The sequence below is a fragment of the Myxocyprinus asiaticus genome, chromosome 38, assembly GCF_019703515.2.
Source record: "Myxocyprinus asiaticus isolate MX2 ecotype Aquarium Trade chromosome 38, UBuf_Myxa_2, whole genome shotgun sequence".
NCBI classification, from domain to species: Eukaryota; Metazoa; Chordata; class Actinopteri; order Cypriniformes; family Catostomidae; genus Myxocyprinus; species Myxocyprinus asiaticus.
In genome coordinates this window covers 2785250-2804681 of record NC_059381.1, presented here as the reverse complement: position 1 = coordinate 2804681, position 19432 = coordinate 2785250, and the positions used below count along the sequence as shown (strand labels likewise).

Here is a 19432-nt window from a genome sequence, read left to right as displayed (position 1 = left end):
TGACAATGTTCCCCAACTCTGAGGATTGGTTTTTCCAGCAGGACAATGCTCCATACCAATCAAGGTGTGGATAGAGGAGCACCAGAACAAGACCCTGTCATGGCCAGCCCAATCTCCAGACCTGAACCCCATTGAAAACCTCTGGAATGTGATCAAGATGAATATGAATGATCAGCCATCAAACAAATCCGAGCTGCTCGAATTTTTGCGCCAGGAGTGGCATAAAGTCACCCAACAGCAATGTGAAAGACTGGTAAAGAGCATGCCAACACGCATGAAAGCTGTGATTGAAAATCAGGGTTATTCCAGCAAATATTGATTTCTGAACTCTTAAGTTAAACATTAGTATTGTGTTGTTTAAAAATGAATATGAACTTGTTTTCTTTGCATTATTCAAGGTCTGAAAACACAGCATCTTTTTTGTTATTTTGATCATTTGTCATTTTCTGCAAATAAATGCTCTAATGACAATATTTGTATGTGGAATTTGGGAGAAATGTTGTCAGTACTTTATAGAATAAAACAAAAATGTTCATTTTACACAAACACATACCTATAAATAGTAATCGCTCACTAACCTTTCTGCCTAAAGCTATATCCAATTATGGGAATCCGAAGTTGTAATATTGCATATAAAGGTTTCCCACTCTTTTCAAGACACAATATTGCAGGACATTTTAAGTGCCCAAAAAGTTTAATATTTGAATAAAAATCAAGCTTTTATGTGTGTTTTTGACAGTAGGTTCTCACCTCCAGATAAGGATTTCGCTACATAGCTCAGTGTGATTATTAATCCCCGTAAAGCTTTGATTTAATTAAATAAATACATAGTCTGTATGTGCTGCGCACTTCACAGTGCTCTGCTTTCTGTCATCTCACAAGTGCGCACAATGATCACGATGAGGTATTTTCAGTGCATCAGCGGCCGGCTTTGCACATTCATTTTGAAGCGCGCACCACTCGCAGATTATATATTTATTCAATTAAATAACAGACTTTTGCAGTTTAATTATAACACTAGGACATATTGCAATTTTAATTTGATTAATTGTACATTTAAACATAAATTTTCATCCGAATGCCACATTCAATGCCATTTTAAGATTGCGTCCGTGTTTTCTGCATACTACATGTGGTAACCGAATTATAAGCAGACTCCGATTGTCTCAAGGTGTGAGGGCGAATCACCATGCTACCAACTCACGGTGTGAATTTGTTTAAAGAAAATAAAAAGAAAAATCAGTGGTCCAACCCTCATCGTTTAGACAGTCAAAAGTTTGTTACTAAAATGTTTTTGTGGTTAACACAACAGCAATGTTGGAACAGAAAAAATCACATTTTGCACTACATCAAAACTATTTTGTTGGAGAAAAGCAGAGATGACAGCAGATGAGCAGAGAAAGTATATGACAGGGATTCGTCCATGACAGTTAACCGTTAACATTGTTTCACAATGTGCAGTCGACGGCAGTGACAAAATGATACGAATGTGTATTTGAATATATTGAGTCCCGATCGTTACCGTCTTTTTGAACATGTTACAAAAACCTTGTTAGCAACACAGACAAACAGTTCAATCATACTAAAATATTTTCCAGGACATTTAGGTATTTTTCTAATTTTCCATGACTGGAAAACTGCTTTGCAAAACTCCATGTTTTCCAGGACACGTGGGAACCCTGATATAACTTTACACAGAAAAGGTTAGTAAACGATTTTATCACACCAAAATCACGTTAACATGTATATTGTTTATGTCTTGTGACTACACTTTTTAAACATTGTGTATTTTAGGGGTTATTTACTGACCCCATGAACTTCCATTGTAAGTTCCTCACTGTTACAGTGATCGATGCTTTTCTTTTTCTATAGTCAAAATTATATTTTGTGGAAATCAACATTATGCCACAAATGCTGTCGATTGAGCTTAACTTGTATTGAACTTGGAACATTTCTTTAAATAACTTTAATGTGGGGGTCTGTGTAGCTCAGCGAGTAAAGACGCTGACTACCACCCCTGGAGACGCAAGTTCAAATCCAGGGCGTGCTGAGTGACTCCAGCCAGGTCTCCCAAGCAACCACTTTGGCCCGGTTGCTAGGGAGGGTAGAGTCACATGGGGTAACATCCTCATGGTTGCTATAATGTGGTTCTCGTTCTCGGTGGGGAGCATGGTGAGCTGTGCGTGGATGCCGCAGAGAATAGTGTGAAGCCTCCACACGCACTACATCTCCGCGGTAACGGCGCTTAACAAGCCACGTGATAAGATGTGTGGATTGACGGTCTCGGACGCGGAGGCAACTGAGATTCGTCCTCTGCCACCCGGATTGACGCCACCATGAGGACTTAGAGTGCATTGGGAATTGGGCATTCCAAATTGGGGAGAAAATTCACTTTAATGTAGTTAGTAGAAAAAAGGGTAGCCAGACTGTACTTTACTTTAAAGTCAACATGAAATCCAAATTGACCCTACTTACCTTCTGAATTCATATTCCTGAAAGAATCGGTGCACATTATTCCAAATAAAAGAAAAGTTGTCCTCATAATTATCAAAATGTAATAACAAATGTTCTTTTCGGCTGATGTCATAAGACCTCTTATTTTTCAACTACTTGTCATGTAGAGACCAATGTTCACCATCCAATCGATTCCTCATGAATACAATTACATTCCGGCAAACATTTCTTCACATTTTTCACATGGAAATACGTCACTTTATGGAATTAAAATGGGTTGCGAACGTTTCATCTTAAAATTATGAGCTTGTAGCTGTCCCTTTTCGAAGTAGCTACCCAACACAGACACACACAAACATTCTCAATATCTCTAGTTCACTTTCAGACCACTCCCACAAAACACACACACCCCTCATCGCTGTGGCAGACGTCTACATCTCACACTCCGACATCTTGTCAGATCACTGACAGCCTAAAATTGATGTCCTACGAGTCAAAGGTAACATCTTTCTACAGAGAGAGAAAACCACAGACGTCTCGTACAAAAGGCGTCCGCATCAACATCCGGCACGCCTCATGCAGTGAGAGCTGTCAGTCATGCTCCCAACAGCCCCTCTCCTCACTCCAACAGAGGAAGAGGAAGTTAAGATGTCACAGGTTACCCTCTTAATAATGGAGGATTTCTATTAACGAACAAAGAGACGAATTTTCAATTGTTAATGTGGTGATCGGAGAACAAACGATTTGGTGTTTTCAAGAATGTTTATGCTGCTTTTTGCAACATAACGAAAGTAGACAGGACTATTTTCAGTGAATAACAACTTAAATTTCAGTCTGTTCCTCACATAAAGCTATCATATGGCTGCAGAAGACTTGGATTATAACAGACAAGTCATATAGACTACTTTTATGATACTTCCATGGTACTTTTCTTGTGCTTTTTAGTCCTTTTTGGAGCTTTACAGCACATGGTCTTAAACATTTTCCAAAACATCTTTTGTCAGTGAAAGTAATACAGGTTTGGAACGACATGAGGGTGAATACATGACAAAATTTTCATTTTTAGCCAAACTATTCTTTAAACGCTTTATTAGCCATTTGACAATGCAACAAATGTTGTTTATTATCTTCGCCTTGATTGCATATTCGACTAATGAAGAGTAACTTGAGATGGCAATGAATATTTGCAAACGAATTACTCACATTGCATTCAGCAGACGGTTTCTCATTCATTTTGAGTGAATCAAGAGCCGTTGTGGCTGCATAATAGACAGGTCAGAGGATCTCGACCTTAGAAATCCATCTAAATCATCTCCAGGTCATGTGATCTCACACTGTTCATATGCTGATCAGAGCTGTCAGTGTAACTGGAGTTTGACATCCGTCCACAACAGAGAGGGCATTAGATGAGGGCAGGAGATACAGGAAGAGGCATTTATAGAAGAATGGTGATGTAAACAGTGCTCAGTGTGTCTGGATAAGAGAGAGAAAATCTCATTTTACTGAATTAGATCTTATTTTCTGGTCTACAACTTATGCCTAATAAAGTTGAATCCATATCGTTTCAATAACTCACTGGCAAACAGCGGATTTTGATTAATTTATGTGCTGTGTAGCAGTGGAAATATCTGCAATATCACTCGCAATTTCAGTGTTAGCATAAACATAAAAAGAACCTCAAGTTGAAAAGCAGATAAAATTAGGGATGCGCTGATGTATCGGCCACCAATATTTATCATCCAGTTATTGACCAAATTAATACCGTTGGCATATTGGTAATAAGCATGAAAACGCCGATATGAAAAACCGATAGTTTATATATAATAAAGTCACACTCTTTGGAAAAGCTCCATTAATGCTGCATGATTGAATTAATTTAGATTATAATTGCAAAATAGCCTTGCATGATTACTAAACCCTAAAAGGCTTTAAGCATTCATAAGTAAAACAATAATCTAATGACAAATTAAGGTTAGTGGCAAAATACCAATATTGGTATCGTACGGGGCCTGGGTAGCTCAGTGGTAAAAGATGCTGGTTACCACCCCTGGAGTTCACGACTTTGAATCCAGGGTGTGCTGAGTGACTCCAGCCAGGTCTCCCAAGCAACCAAAATGGCCCGGTTGCTAGGGAGGGTAGAGTCACATGGGGTAACCTCCTCGCGGTCGCTATAATGTGGTTAGTTCTCGGTGGGGTGCGTTGTGAGTTGAGCGTGGATGCTGCAGTGGATGGCGTGAAGACTCCGCACGCGCTATGTCTCCGTGGCAACGCGCTCAACAAGCCACATGACAAGATGCACGGGTTGGCGGTCTCAGACGCGGAGGCAGCTGGGATTCGTCCTCCACCACCCAGATTGAGGCGAATCACTACGTGACCACGAGGACTTAAAAGCACATTGGGAATTGGGCATTCCAAATTGGGTGAAAAAAGTAAAAAATAAAAGAAATGTTTTATACATCGGCAAATCAAGTTCACATTCGCCGTCTTATGAAAAATGGTGTACAGTGGAATAATGTACAGATTTTGCTCTTATGGAAAGAAATTGTGGCATTCAACTGATCATAATGTATAGTCAGGACATTAATAACGTGAAAAATTACTGAATTTTTTTTTTCAGAACTTAAACTACTTCAAGAGTTCTCATCAAAAAATCCTCCACGTGCAGCAATGACAGCTTTGCAGATCCTTGTTATTCTAGCTGTCAGTTTGTCCAGATACTCAGGTGACATTTCACCCCACACTTCCTGTAGCACTTGCCATAGATGTGACTGTCTTGTCGGGCACTTCTCACGCACCTTACAGTCTAGCTGATCCCACAAATGCTCAATGGGGTTAAGATCCATAACACTCTTTTCCAATTATCTGTTGTCCAATGTCTGTGTTTATTTGCCCACTCGAACCTTTTCTTTTTGTTTTTCTGTTTCAAAAGTGTCTTTTTCTTTGCAATTCTTCCCATAAGACCTGCACCCCTGAGTCTTCTCTTTACTGTTGTACATGAAACTGGTGTTGAGCGGGTAGAATTCAATGAAGCTGTCAGCTGAGGACATGCGAGGCGTCTATTTCTCAAATTAGAGACTCTGATGTACTTATCCTCTTGTTTAGTTGTACATCTGGTCTTCCACATCTCTTTCTGTCCTTGTTAGAGCCAGTTGTCCTTTGTCTTTGAAGACTGTAGTGTACACCTTTGTATGAAATTTTCAGTTTTTTGGCAATTTCAAGCATTGTATAGCCTTCATTCCACAAAACAACGATTGACTGATGAGTTTCTAGAGAAAGCTGTTTCTTTTTTGCCATTTTTGACCTAATATTGACCTTAAGACATGCCAGTCTATTGCATACTGTGGCAACTCAAAAACAAACACAAAGACAATGTTAAGCTTCATTTAATGAACCAAATATCTTTCAGCTGTGTTTGATATAATGGCAAGTGATTTTCTAGTACCAAATGATCAATTTAGCATGATTACTCAAGGATAAGGTGTTGGAGTGATGGCTGCTGTCTAGATTTGATCAAAAATGACTTTTTTCAAATAGTGATGGTGCTGTTTTTTACATCAGTAATGTCTTGACTATACTTTGTGATCAGTTGAATGCCACTTTGGTGAATTAAAGTACCAATTTCTTTCCAAAACAGCAAAATCTGTACATTATTCCAAACGTTTGGCCACCAGTGTATGTCTTCAGAAGTCTTGGAATATAGTGTCATATGGACTATTTCTATGGTACATTTACAGTGCTTTTTTCTCCTTTTGGAGCTTAAGAGCCCCTAGGGCCACAATATCCTTTCGTTGTATGAAAAAAAGCAGCATAAACATTCTGCCAAAAATCTCCACCGAAGAAAGAAAGTCATATAAGTTTGGAATGACATGAGGACACCCCTTTAAATAATGTGAAGACTGTCTAAACATGAAGTGAAGGGCATTTTTTGAACAATATTGAGCAGACCATTACAGTCTTCCAAAAAATCTCTCTGTCAATATTAACTCAAGATGTAAGAGGGAGAGAAAGTGAGAGAGACATAGAAAGGGAGGAAGATGTGTATTCAGACAGACATGAACGTAAAGTAGTTGGGTAGAGGGGATCTTTGTTCCAGACCCAATGACAGACACCATCTCATTCTCTTTCTCTGTGTTTTCTTTACAACTTTTCGGCAGTAAATCTATCATTCCTCCACACAAACAACTGCGCTACAAAACCGGCGGTACAATGGACGGATAAATCGGGGCCTCCGATCAGCTGCCTGTGCTGGTTGCTAGGATGCCTTTGATCTTTGCAACAACTATTTCTGCCATAATTGTTTAACCACAAAATATATTCATATTTATTCATCTAGCTTAAGATGGCACAAAAACAATGTATTAACTGTCGATATATTAAATTATCAACCCTGTTACCGTGCCTTGGTTTAGCAAACAGGAACAGTTTTGAAAACTGGATATCTGTAGAAATATCAGCATTAAATTCTCAACAAGCACAAGGCCAGTAATGGCTAAATAACATAAAACTATCAACCTATCAGGTGGTATAGCAGCCCATTCGTCTTGGCAAAATGCCTCCAGGTCATGCAAAGTCTTTGGTCGTCTTGCATGAACCGCACGTTTGAGATCTCCCCAGAGTGGCTCGATGATATTAAGGTCAGGAGACTGTGATGGCCACTCCAGAACCTTCACCTTTTTCTGGTGTAACCACTGGAGGGTCAACTTGGCCTTGTGCTTAGGGTCATTGTCATGCTGGAAAGTCCAAGAGCGTCCCATGCGCAGCTTTCGTGCAGAAGAATGCAAATTGTCTGCCAGTATTTTCTGATAACATGCTGCATTCATCTTGCCATCAATTTTCACAAGATTCCCCGTGCCTTTAGAGCTCAAACACCCCCAAAACATCAGTGAGCCACCACCATGCTTCACAGTGGGGATGGTATTCTTTTCACTATAGGCCTTGTTGACCCCTCTCCAAACATAGTGCTTATGCTTGTGACCATAATGCTCTATTTTGGTCTCGTCACTCTAAATTACAGTGTGCCAGAAGCTGTGAGGCGTGTCAAGGTGTTGTCGGGCATATTGTAACCGGGCTTTTTTGTGGCACTGGCAACTCGACCATGCAGCTCATTTTTGTTCAAGTATCATCATATTGTGCTCCTTGAAACAACCACACCATCTTTTTCCAGAGCAGCCTGTATTTCTCCTGAGGTTACCTGTGGGGTTTTCTTTGTATCCCGAACAATTCTTCTGGCAGTTGTGGCTGAAATCTTTCTTGGGCTACCTGACCTTGGCTTGGTATCAAGAGATCCCAGAATTTTCCACTTCTTAATAAGTGATTGAACAGTACTCACTGGCATTTTCAAGGCTTTGGATATCTTTTTATATCCTTTTCCATCTTTATAAAGTTCCATTACCTTGTTACGCAGGTCTTTTGACAGTTCTTTTCTGCTCCCCATGGCTCAGTATCTAGCCTGCTCAGTGCATCCACGTGAGAGCTAACAAACTCATTGACTATTTATACACAGACACTAATTGCAATTTTAAAAGCCACAGGTGTGGGAAATTAACCTTTAATTGCCATTTAAACCTGTGTGTGTCACCTTGTGTGTCTGTAACATGGCCAAACATTCAAGGGTATGTAAACTTTTGATCAGGGCCATTTGGGTGATTTCTGTTATCATTATGATTTAAAAAGGAGCCAAACAACTATGTGATGATAAATGGCTTCATATGATCACTACCTTTAAATAACAGACTTTTTTTTTTTTTTTTTTTTGCATGATCAGTCATATTTTCAAAATCAATGCCAAAATTTCACAATTTCTGCCAGGGTATGCAAACTTCTGAGCACAACTGTATATTCACATTTATTAATCTAGCTTAAGATGGCACAAAAACAATGTATTAACTGTCGATATATTAAATCATCAGCCCTGTTACCACACCTTGGTTTAGCAAACAGTAGAGTTTTGAAAACTGGATATCTGTAGAAATATCAGTATTAAATTCTCAACAAGCACAAGGCCAGTAATGGCTAAATAACATAAAACTATCAACCCTGTTACCATTAACGCTGTTTCTTCCATTATGAAGGCCTAGCTATACCACTAAATATATTCATATTTATTAATCTAGCTTAAGATGGCACAAAAACAATGTATTAACTGTCGATATATTAAATCATCAGCCCTGTTACCACGCCTTGGTTTAGCAAACTATTGATTTTTTAAAACTGTATATCTGTGGAAATATCAGCATTAAATTCTCAACAAGCACAAGGTCAGTAATGGCTAAATAACAGAATGATCAACCCTGTTAACATCAACGCTATTCCTTCCCTTATGAAGGCCTAGCTATACCGCTAAATATATTCATATATATTCATTTAGTTTAAGATGGCACAATGCAATGCATTAACAATCAATTTATCAAATTATCAACCCTGTTACTATACATTTTTTAAGCAAACTATCGATTTTTGAAAACTGGATATCTGTAGAAATATCTGCATTAAATTCTCAAAAAGCAAAAGACTAAATAATGGCTAAATAACTTGTTAAACTGTCAACCCTGTTACTTTCATTCCAAAGGCAGATATACTCCAAAATACATATATATTATTAAATTAGCTTGAGATGGCACAATGCAATTCATTATCTGCCAATTTATTAAATTATCAACCCTGTTATGAATTTGTTTAGCCAACAACGGACTACTGAAATCTGGATATCTGTAGAATTATCTGCATTAAATTGACAACACAAGCACAAGGCTAGTAATGGCCAACTAACATATAAAACTTTCAACCCTGTTACAGTCAACCCATTTACATTCTTTCTGAAGGCATTAAAGATGGAGTGCCTTCTTGAGATGGCAAAATGCAATTTACTGTAACACTGTCAATTTCTTAAAATGTCAACCCTGTTACCATGACTTTGTTTAGCATTCTTTCAAAACGGTGTCAGCAGGAAATATCCAACAGGCAAAGGCAAGCAGGAGAGAGAAAGAGAGAACGAAAACTGGGTATTTCAGCCAAACGGAAAAACAAAAGCACAGCCAACAAACATCCACCAACAGAAATCTCAACTCGGCCAAGATGGAATGCAAATCAGCTTCCATGCAAATGCCATACATCTCCAAGGGGCCCTCTGAGAAAAGACCCTTTATATGCCAGTGTTTTCCAGCGTGCTGTCCCAGGCCTGAACACGTAATCGTGGCCCTGCTAACCTGATGATAGGGTCTGAGATCATACAGGAAAACACAGAGAATGCATTCTTCATATAAATGCAGATAGAAGACGTGGAACAAATGCTTACTTGAACGCCATGGCATCGAGCTGCGAAAAATTATTCATTAAAGATCCTTTCTGAAGCTCACGTCTCAGACAGCTGAAGATGGAGCAGAGAGTTCTTCACAGATCTGTGGAGAGGGCACAAGGAGTTTTACATTAGGAGGGGGGAGTACTTGAACTTGCATCACAATGGTTGTGTTCAGAATACTAGTGTACTGGACTTTGTAGTGTTTATTATTGTGTAAAAATAATACGTGAAACAGTATGCAACAAGGTTTAAAACAGTAGTATGCTAAATTGTTGTCAAATGGCCTCAATATGTGCATGTTTAATTCAGCAAGTGAATTACCAGTCCAGCTATCATCTCAGAATACATAGTATACACTATCAACCCTGTTCACAAATCCGGGTTTGGAAGTGAACGATAGCAGGTTAAACTTATATAGCAGTGAATGGGAGAACACAAATATAATTTTTGCTTGCCCATTTGCTCCCACAGCAAAACAAAAAAAAATCCACTATTACGCTTTCACAGCTTTCCAAAAGAAAAAAAACAGAGTTGTGGATTACGACAGTCAGAAAAGAGAAAGATGCCAAATTTACTGTCACTCTTTCAGCAATTGTATTAGAAACCTCATTGCGGGGGGGGGGGGCTGGGTAGCTCAGCAAGCAAAGACGCTGTCTACCACACCTGGATTCTGCAGGGCATGCTGAGTGACTCCAGTCAGGCTTCCTAAGCAACCAATTGGCCCGGTTGCTAGGGTGGGTAGAGTCACGTTGGGTTAAACTACTCGTGGTCGCTATAATGTGGTTCTCGCTCTCAGTGGGGTGCGTGGTGAGTTGTGCGTGGATGCCACAGGGAATAACGTGAAGCCTCCACAAGTGCTAGGTCTCCGCGGTAACGCGCTCAATAAGCCACGTGATAAGATGCGCGGATTGACGGTCTCAGACTCGGAGGCAACTGAGATTCGTCCTCCGCCACCCAGATTAAGGTGAGTCACTACGTCACCATGAGGACCTAGAGCACTTTGGGAATTGGGCATTCCAAATTGGGGAGAAAAGGGGAGAAAAATCCAGCGTGCGCATGATGTCATCGTTTTAACAAATTCACGTTTTTGTATGTTTACACGGAGACGATAATGGCATTGTTTTCAAAAACTTGCACTTTGAAACCCGTTTTCAAAAGTTTGCATTTTCAGGCCCCAAAACGCCGTTGTCGTGTAAACGAACAGCCAAAACGCGAGCAGAGCGCTAATTTACTTTGTAGCGCTAGGCATATACAGCCTACATATTTATTTAATTCAATAGCAGCCTTTTGTGATTTAATATTCACATTGGGTCACATAACGACCTGTCAAAACACAGAAACAAAATAAAATAACAGTTTCCACCAAAATAAAAGTTAAATTTAAATGGTAAAAAAGCATGACAGAAATATATCACTACTGTTTATTAGGGATGGGACGATACGGTTATCTCTCGCTTCAGTTCGATATATACGATATGAGTTTTCACGATTAAATATAATCTCAAATCGATATAATAACACTTAAAATGACAAAATATTACAGAATTTTTTTTTATTTTTTGAAAAAATATTTGAGCAAAATGCACATAATTTGACATAAAAATAATTTTAATTTCACATAAAAATAAAGTTCTTTAATACACAGTAGAAATGCTCAAAGTTTAAATAATAAGAGTTTCTGTACAAGAAAAGATCACAAACAAATAAGCTTTCAAAAATAGTGGGTTACATTCAGGCTGATCAGGTGCAAAACAAGCAACAGAACCAAACAGAACCTGTCCTGAAAAAAGTATGTGAAAGTGCATATTTATTTTTTTATAATTTGTTTTTATTATTATAAAACATTTCATTATTATAATAAAAGTTTAACTATGTAAAAATAAAGAAATTCTACATTCTATTAATTAATATTATATCATGAAATTGTATATAAAATAATGATATGAGCTATCACTATTTGAAATAATGTGTACAATTTACAAGTAAAAACATTGAGTTTACATTCATTTGTATAAGAAACGCTAAAAAGGTTACTGTCACGTTGAAGAGTTTAATGAGTGCCTCACAGTGTTCCAGTTCAGCGAACATTAACGAGAATCTCTCGGTTTCTTTAGCGCATCCATGCTGCGAGAGATTAAAATTAATATTTCTTTTTACTTTTTTATCTGACTGTAAAGAACAGAGAGGATATTAAGACACATTATTCAATGAAAGTGGAGTCGACCTTCTTTGATGGACACACATTACACGGAGGAAATGATCCGCTTTGAAGCACTTATCATCAAAACAAGGCGATTTTCCAGGTATTCCAGTACTTACATTTCTAAAAGCCAAATTCAAGCACTTTAAGGACCTCGTGTGAACCCTGTAAACAGTGTAGAAAAAAGTGCAGTAGTGGTAAAATCAAGCGATAGAGAGATTATGATGTTTGACAGGTCATTTCATTTATGATCACATGGACAGAAAACAATGTTGCAAATTTTGAAATATCGAGTTATGCCACGATATGGTTTTGTCATTTTTTTGTTTCGCGATATATTGATATTCGATATATCATCCCATCCCTACTGTTAAGTAATATTGCTATTACAACTATTAATAATAACAAAAATAAATAGTAACTGTATTATATTTAAGCAATATCTCATATCTGTGATGCTGTTACGCAGCACTTTATTTGACAAAAATAACTCCAATGATGCATTGTATTTTGGATTGTGCTGTGAGGTTCTGTATATGAGCACTTACTTTGATAAAACTAATAAAATGTTATGTTGAACATTAATTGCTCTATTTTCATTTGATTAAAGTGTTAATTCATTTATTTGAACACAATTTTGATGATAAAATCCAAATAAACTGATGATACAGAATTAAGACAAAAACAAAACAAAACAGGCATCGTATCGGCGAGTACCGAAAATAAATGATTGGTACTCGTTAAAAAAATTAGAATATATCGGGACATCCCTAAATGTAATAATAGAAGAAAAAAGGCACTCAAAATCGCTGAAAATGGGAACTATCCATGACAAGACTGTTGGTAGATGTTTAAATGACACTACGTGGAATTACCAATTCTGTTAATCAGTCAATCAGACAAATAAATCTGACTATTACTAGTCAGAATATTTTAGTGCAAACCTTGATACATTTTAGTAACTTAAACTCTGTGTTAAGACTTATCCAAATAGTACAGTACACACAGGGCTGTGCAAGCAAACAAAAGACACTGTTAGTGAGCGGCAGAGGACTAACTCTACACCCGACTCACTCTAAATTAGCCCCGAACTAAAGGGGAGAGGGGCTTCTGCCAGCTTGATGGGGGATTCCATTGTCATGGTGACAGTGTAGTCCCTCAGAACGAATTGAAAGCGTTGAGGAATCCAGCGATGTGGAGAGTGAACGTGGCCTCAAGGGGGGCAGGAGAATCGGATCTTATTAACTACAGGAATATTGGCCAAATTCACAAGCGCAAAGGGATGAGCATGTTCATTAGTGAAATATAGATTAATAGAGACCAGGAAACAAAAGAAAAAATGGTGTTCAATAATTCTGGTTAAAAATAGAGCAAACTTAGCAAGGTTTTAATAGGGTTTGCTATACTGCCATTTGGTTTTACCCATTACACTTTAGTTGAACTTTATAAACAAACAGATTTGTACTCAACAGGCCAATTTTGTAAAACTGATTAAAACTGAAGTATACTGTTAGCTTCGTAAGTTATTCAATGTGCTTGCTTGCTTGCTTGCAGGACAAAATCAGGGGAATCAGCTTATGAATGGCTTACTTATAGTTGTCTCTGCATATTAAACGGAAATAGACAGTATTTTAACTTCGACACTTCAGTATTAAACTGTTTAAATGGTTTAAATTCCTCTTGAAGTCTTTAGAGGGGGTATCTGAGATGCGAGTTGTGACGTGGTCTCGTCTCCAGACCGCCTAGAGGCTCCTGACTCGGAGACAGCGTTCAAGATCTCTGGGGAGACAAACGTGTGCTAGATGTCTGACTGAACGCAGCTCATTAGGGTTTATGCATGTCTGCACTCAAAAAAAGAAAAAAACACAAACACACACACACTTCATATACAACTACATTTAAAAAATATATAATAATTCCCATTTCAAATTGTGTCCATCAGGGAGTGATTGAGATATCTGTTCTGACATAATTAATTGGCTACATAACTGCTCATTTGCATGTGTCAAACATGTCCGCTTTGAACCACTGGTTTGGAAACAATGCTGGATTTCCATACGGACTCAAAATCCTTCTCACCTCTGAAGAATGCAAGCTAATAACCCAATCGTGATGGGCGTAAATGGAAAAATTAATCTCGAAAAATGCATCGGGCCACTAAAAATCAGAGCTTAACATGCTTTTGTTTCTTCAAAATATGTCAAATCTCTTCAGTAATGATGATATGCTTGAAATGGAACATTTAGGATACACAAACGTTCCAATTTTGTGGATTTCCACAATATGGCCAGTGAAGCAATTGTTGAAAGAGTTTGAAGGGGAAAGTTTCCAATGAGAGTATGAAATTCCTCAACAATAATGATTCCAGGAGCCTGAGGTGCTTAAACTGGAGTACAGATCTCAAACCAGATGGAAAACATGAACTGTAATTGAAATCCCCCAATAGGTCCCATATACATTGAAAGGAATTCATTTATAAAGCACAGATAAGTTTGCGTTTAAAACTTCTGTTTAAAATACATTCCAAAAAGGTTTATAAAGAACCCATTTAACCAGTGTCTCTAAATACTGATTTGCAGACAATAGGGGCTTTCACACATTTCAACCTTTTCTGGACAATTGTTGCAATTTTTCTATTTAAAGGTCATTGTGAACAGGACCTGTTGGGAAATACTGGTGAATCAGCTCTGGCAATTTCCAGAAACAAGTTAGTTACTTATGACTAAATAGTTAGCCTCTTTCGGGAACGAGGGGCAGTGGTGGCTTGGCGGTTAAGGCTCTGGGTTACTGACTAGATGGTCAGGGGTTCAAGCCCCAACACTGCCATGATGCCACCGTTGGGCCCTTGAGCAAGGCCCTTGACCCTATCTGCTCCAGGGGCACCGTATCATGGCTGACCCTGCACTCTGACCCCAGCTTGGCTGGGATATGTGAAAACAGGTGGCAGTGGTGGCTCAGCGGTTAAGGCTCCTGGTTACTGCTCAGAAGGTCAGGGGTTCAAGCCCCAGCACCACCAAGATGTTGGGCCCTTGAGCAAGGCCCTTGACCCTATCTGCTCCAGGGGCACCGTATCATAGCTGACCCTGCACTCTGAAAAAGAATTTCACTGTATATGTGCAAATGTGTGATAAATAAATAAATAAAATTAATTAAATTAACCCTAGGATAGAATGGATAGAAATATCAATTTTCCCATGCATCACGATCTTCATTTGAACAATCTCAATATCGATTCTTAAATCCCAAAAAAAAGCCAAAATGTGACCAAAATGATGAAAAACAAAATGTAATTAGTAAAATTAATATTTTTGTAATGTACCTAGTAAAAGGTCCCCTGTAAAATTAACAACATTGCCTGGGAGAGAATTTCTTTCATATTTAAGCAAAAGGAACATTATAACTAAAATATACCCATATGAATCGATATCGAAATCGAATCGAGGGCTTGTGAATCAAATCGGGAAGTCGGTATCAATACCCAGCCCTAATACACATGGCCAAAAACCTTCCCGGCAAATGACATCACAGTTGCATGTGTGAATATCCAATGTTGTACATTTACCAGAAAGTTTATTGGGCAATTTTATTGCAATTTAATGTTTGAAAGTGGTTTGAAAATATTTAAGTAGTTAATTAAATCCATATAGACAACATTAAAAAGCATTCACAATGCATTTAACTTCCGTTATTTGACACAATTACAAGTAAAACAATATTTAGCTCAACATAAATGTAAGGTGGGACTCGCTTTTAACCTCCTGAGACTGCTGTGTGCATTTTCCATTCCCCTTTTTGATTTGTAAGTAGTAGCCCCTAAGAAAAATGCAAATATATATATATATATATATAGATCTATATCTCACCGGCCAGTTTATTAGGCACTCCTGTACATCTACATATTCATGCGATTATCTAATTAGCCAATCTTGTTGCAGCAGTGTAATGTATAAAATAATGCAGATATGGGTCAGGAGCTTCAATTCATGTTCATTAACGTTCACATCAACCATCAGAATGGGGAAAAATGTGATCTCAGTGATTTGGACCGTGGCATGATTGTTGGTGCCAGATGGGCTGGTTTGAGTATTTCTGGGATTTTCACACACAACAGTCTCTAGAATTTACTCCGAATGGTGCCAAAAACAAAAAACATCCAGTGAGTAGGCAGTTCTGCGGACGGAAACGCCTTGTTGATCAGAGAGGTCAACAGAGAATGACCAGACTGGTTCGAACTGACAGAGAGGCTACGGTAACTCCAGATAACCGCTCTGTACAATTGTGGTGAGAATAATAGCATCTCAGAATTCACAACACATCGAACCTTGAAGATGATGGGCTACAACAGCAGAAGACCACAATGGGTTCAACTTCTGTCAGCCAAGAACAGAAAACTGAGGCTCCTGTTCTAAGCTGACAGTAGTGGTACCTGGAGTGGTCTTCTGCTGCTGTACCCCATCCGCCTCAATGTTTGATGTGTTGTGTGTTCAGAAATGCTTTTCTGCATAGCACTGTTGTAATGCGTGTTTATTTGGGATGCGGTCACCTTCCTGTCAGCTTGGACCAGTCTGGCCATTCTCTGTTGACCTCTCCCATCAGCCAGGCATTTCCGTCAACAGAACTACCCCTCACTGGATGTTTTTTGTTTTTGGCTCCATTCTCTTTACACTCTTGAGACTGTTGTGCTTGAAAATCCCAGGAGATCAGCAGTTACAGAAATACTCAAACCAGCCCGTCTGGCACCAACAATCATCCATGCGATTATCTAATCAGCCCGTCTGGCATCAACAATCAAGTCACAGTCCAAATCACTGAGATCACATTTTTTCCCAATTCAAATGGTTGATGTGAAAATTAACTGAACTGTTAACTGGACTGCACTGCTGCCACACAATTGGCTGATTAGATAATTGAATGAATAAGTAGTTGTACAGGTGTACCTAATAAAGTGGCCAGTGACAGTAATATATACATATACGTAGACCAAATAGTTTTCCCAAAAACTGATGTCCACATATGTGGACAGTGAGACTAAGTTGTGAAATGTTAAATAATACCAAGCTATATGCTATCTGCAGTCTGAAACTGAACTTTTGACTGGTTGTTACGAGCAAATGCACTTGATTGCATAGGAAATCTATAGTACGCTCCTTTGCTCCCTATTTAGGGAATGACTTCACCTCCAGCTGTCTGTCTGCACTGGTCGCAGAACAGTTTGAAATGCACCTTATTTTCATCCTAACTCCATATAAACCTTCTTAAAGCAACATTTATCAGCTTTTGGGTGCAGCATTGACTCTCAGTGTGATAATGCACAGTGAATATTTTAAGGAAACTGAGCCTATAGTCCACGTATGTGGTCATAGTGTTTAACAGCGTGCTGTTTCGCGATAAATCGATGAAAATAAAAAAATTAAAAATGGCATATCGGATGAAACTTAGGTCTCTTACCAGATGTAGTTTTGTTTACGTTCTCCCAAACTCAGCTGAGATTGGCGCCATGTTGTTTTATCACATGACTCCGTGTGTCGAAGGTTTAACCCTTTAATGACAGCAAAGAGTGTCCTGTACTGAGATAGTTGGTTTAAATTAAATGAAATTATGCTTAGCTTATAGCGAAGCCAAAGCGTAATGTCCACGCATGTGGACACAGGGTCTCAGGAGGTTATGCCATCAAGATTTGATTGGTTTATGGACTTAAGTTAATCTTTATCAATGGTGTTTGCTAAGGATATTATTGCTCATAGTTAGCATTTGTGATCTGAACAAACCTCTAACTCTTAGTACTAAACGTTAAGTGTGTAAGTCAGGAATAATCTCTCAAATCATGTGTCTTGAGGAGAGGTGTGCTGCTACTTTTCTAAGCAATCAGACTTGCGATTTTCACATACCAGTTTATAAAACAAGAGAAAAATCCTATAGACTTTCAGTAAAGGAGGGACTCCATTCATATGTAGAGACCAGCATTTCATAAAAACTTGAGAAATTAGACTCTTGACTAGGGACGTTAATAATTAATCGAAAATTGATTAATTGTCGTTAATAATTTGATCGATTAAGCTTATCGATCGTCGATTAATTAATTTCAGGACAAATGTGTTCATTAATCATGATAGCAGACATTGATAAGGTTGCTGATACAGTCATCAGCCACTAGATGGCGCTTGGCGCTGCACGTCATGTCTTCTCCGGTTCACAAAAAAAGAGCCGCACAGACGCACAGATCAGAGATGACGCGGGCTCAATGTAAACAGTGTTGGAGCGTTTCTCTATTAATTAACATTTGTTTTCTGCACACACCGTGATAGTGTGTTAAAGTACAACATGACAACAAGCGCGATTGGTCTCCTTGTTTCATCCCAACCTACAATTACGTCACCGATCGCCAGGAAAGCACATTCAGCTGACATCACACCATCACCGAAGAAGCGGTATGTTATGTACTGTTTACACAGTGTGCTATTATTTCACTTAATTTCCATCAATAAAGCACTTTGAAGTCAGACAGATGGGTCTTGAAACGACACGCGTGCACTTTGATCTCACAGCGCTAACACAGACGACACGCTCTCTCCTCCACAACACACTCCACTCACACCCCGCACAGAGACACACAAACGGACTAGAAAAAAACAATGATTACAGTTGAAGTTTAAATGAGCACTTGATCTTGGCTTTTGGAGATAAACAAGTGCCAACAACCACAAGCAAATCTTATCTTACAAAAAAAGCAAATAAATCTTACAAAAATCTGTGAGGAGAATTACAGGAGACAATATAAAAGATTGACTGACTGAAGATTTCAGCAGAAACACACTTTAAACCAAAACCCTCATACATATATCACTTATATATACAGAATGTGTGAGCTATCTACAAATCTAAAGCTTACCTGTGTTAAGAAATTAGCAAGAAATATCCAATAACATCCAAAATAGTAGTCATACGATATTGTTGTGGCTTTTCGGTGTGTGTGTGTGTATGTGTGTATATAGGAGATCAGCAGTTACAGAAATACTCAAACCAGCCCACCTGGCACCAACAATCATGCCACGGTCCAAATCACTGAGATCACATTTTTCCCCATTCTGATGGTTGATGTGAAAATTAACTGAAGCTCCTGACCTGTATCTGCATGATCTTATGCACTGCTGCCACACGACTGGCTGATCAGATAATCGCATGGATGATTGTTGGTGCCAGATGGACTGGTTTGAGTATTTCTGTAACTGCTGATCTCCTGGGATTTTCACACACAACAGTCTCTAGAATTTACTCCGAATGGTGCCAAAAACAAAAAACATCCAGTGAGCGGCAGTTCTGCGGATGGAAACGCCTTGTTGATGAGAGAGGTCAACAGAGAATGGCCAGACTGGTTTGAACTGATAAAGTCTATGGTAACTCAGATAACCACTCTGTACAACTGTACTGAGAAGAATATCTATTCTGAGATGCGGGTTGGCACTGTTTTGGCGGCACAAGGG

The 19432-nt window shown here is 38.6% G+C and overlaps 1 protein-coding gene across 5 annotated transcripts in view; it reads right to left on the bottom strand.

The window, feature by feature from the left end:
* LOC127429237 (semaphorin-4D-like) overlaps positions 1-19432 on the bottom strand; it is an 83932-nt gene that overhangs the window by 48749 nt on the left and 15751 nt on the right. For all 5 annotated transcript variants that reach the window (XM_051678139.1, XM_051678138.1, XM_051678135.1 and 2 more), the window contains exon 2: positions 9749-9851. In XM_051678139.1, coding sequence (XP_051534099.1) covers positions 9749-9786 — 38 coding nt within the window. In that variant the 5' untranslated portion in view covers positions 9787-9851. The remainder of the gene's footprint in view (positions 1-9748; positions 9852-19432) is intronic.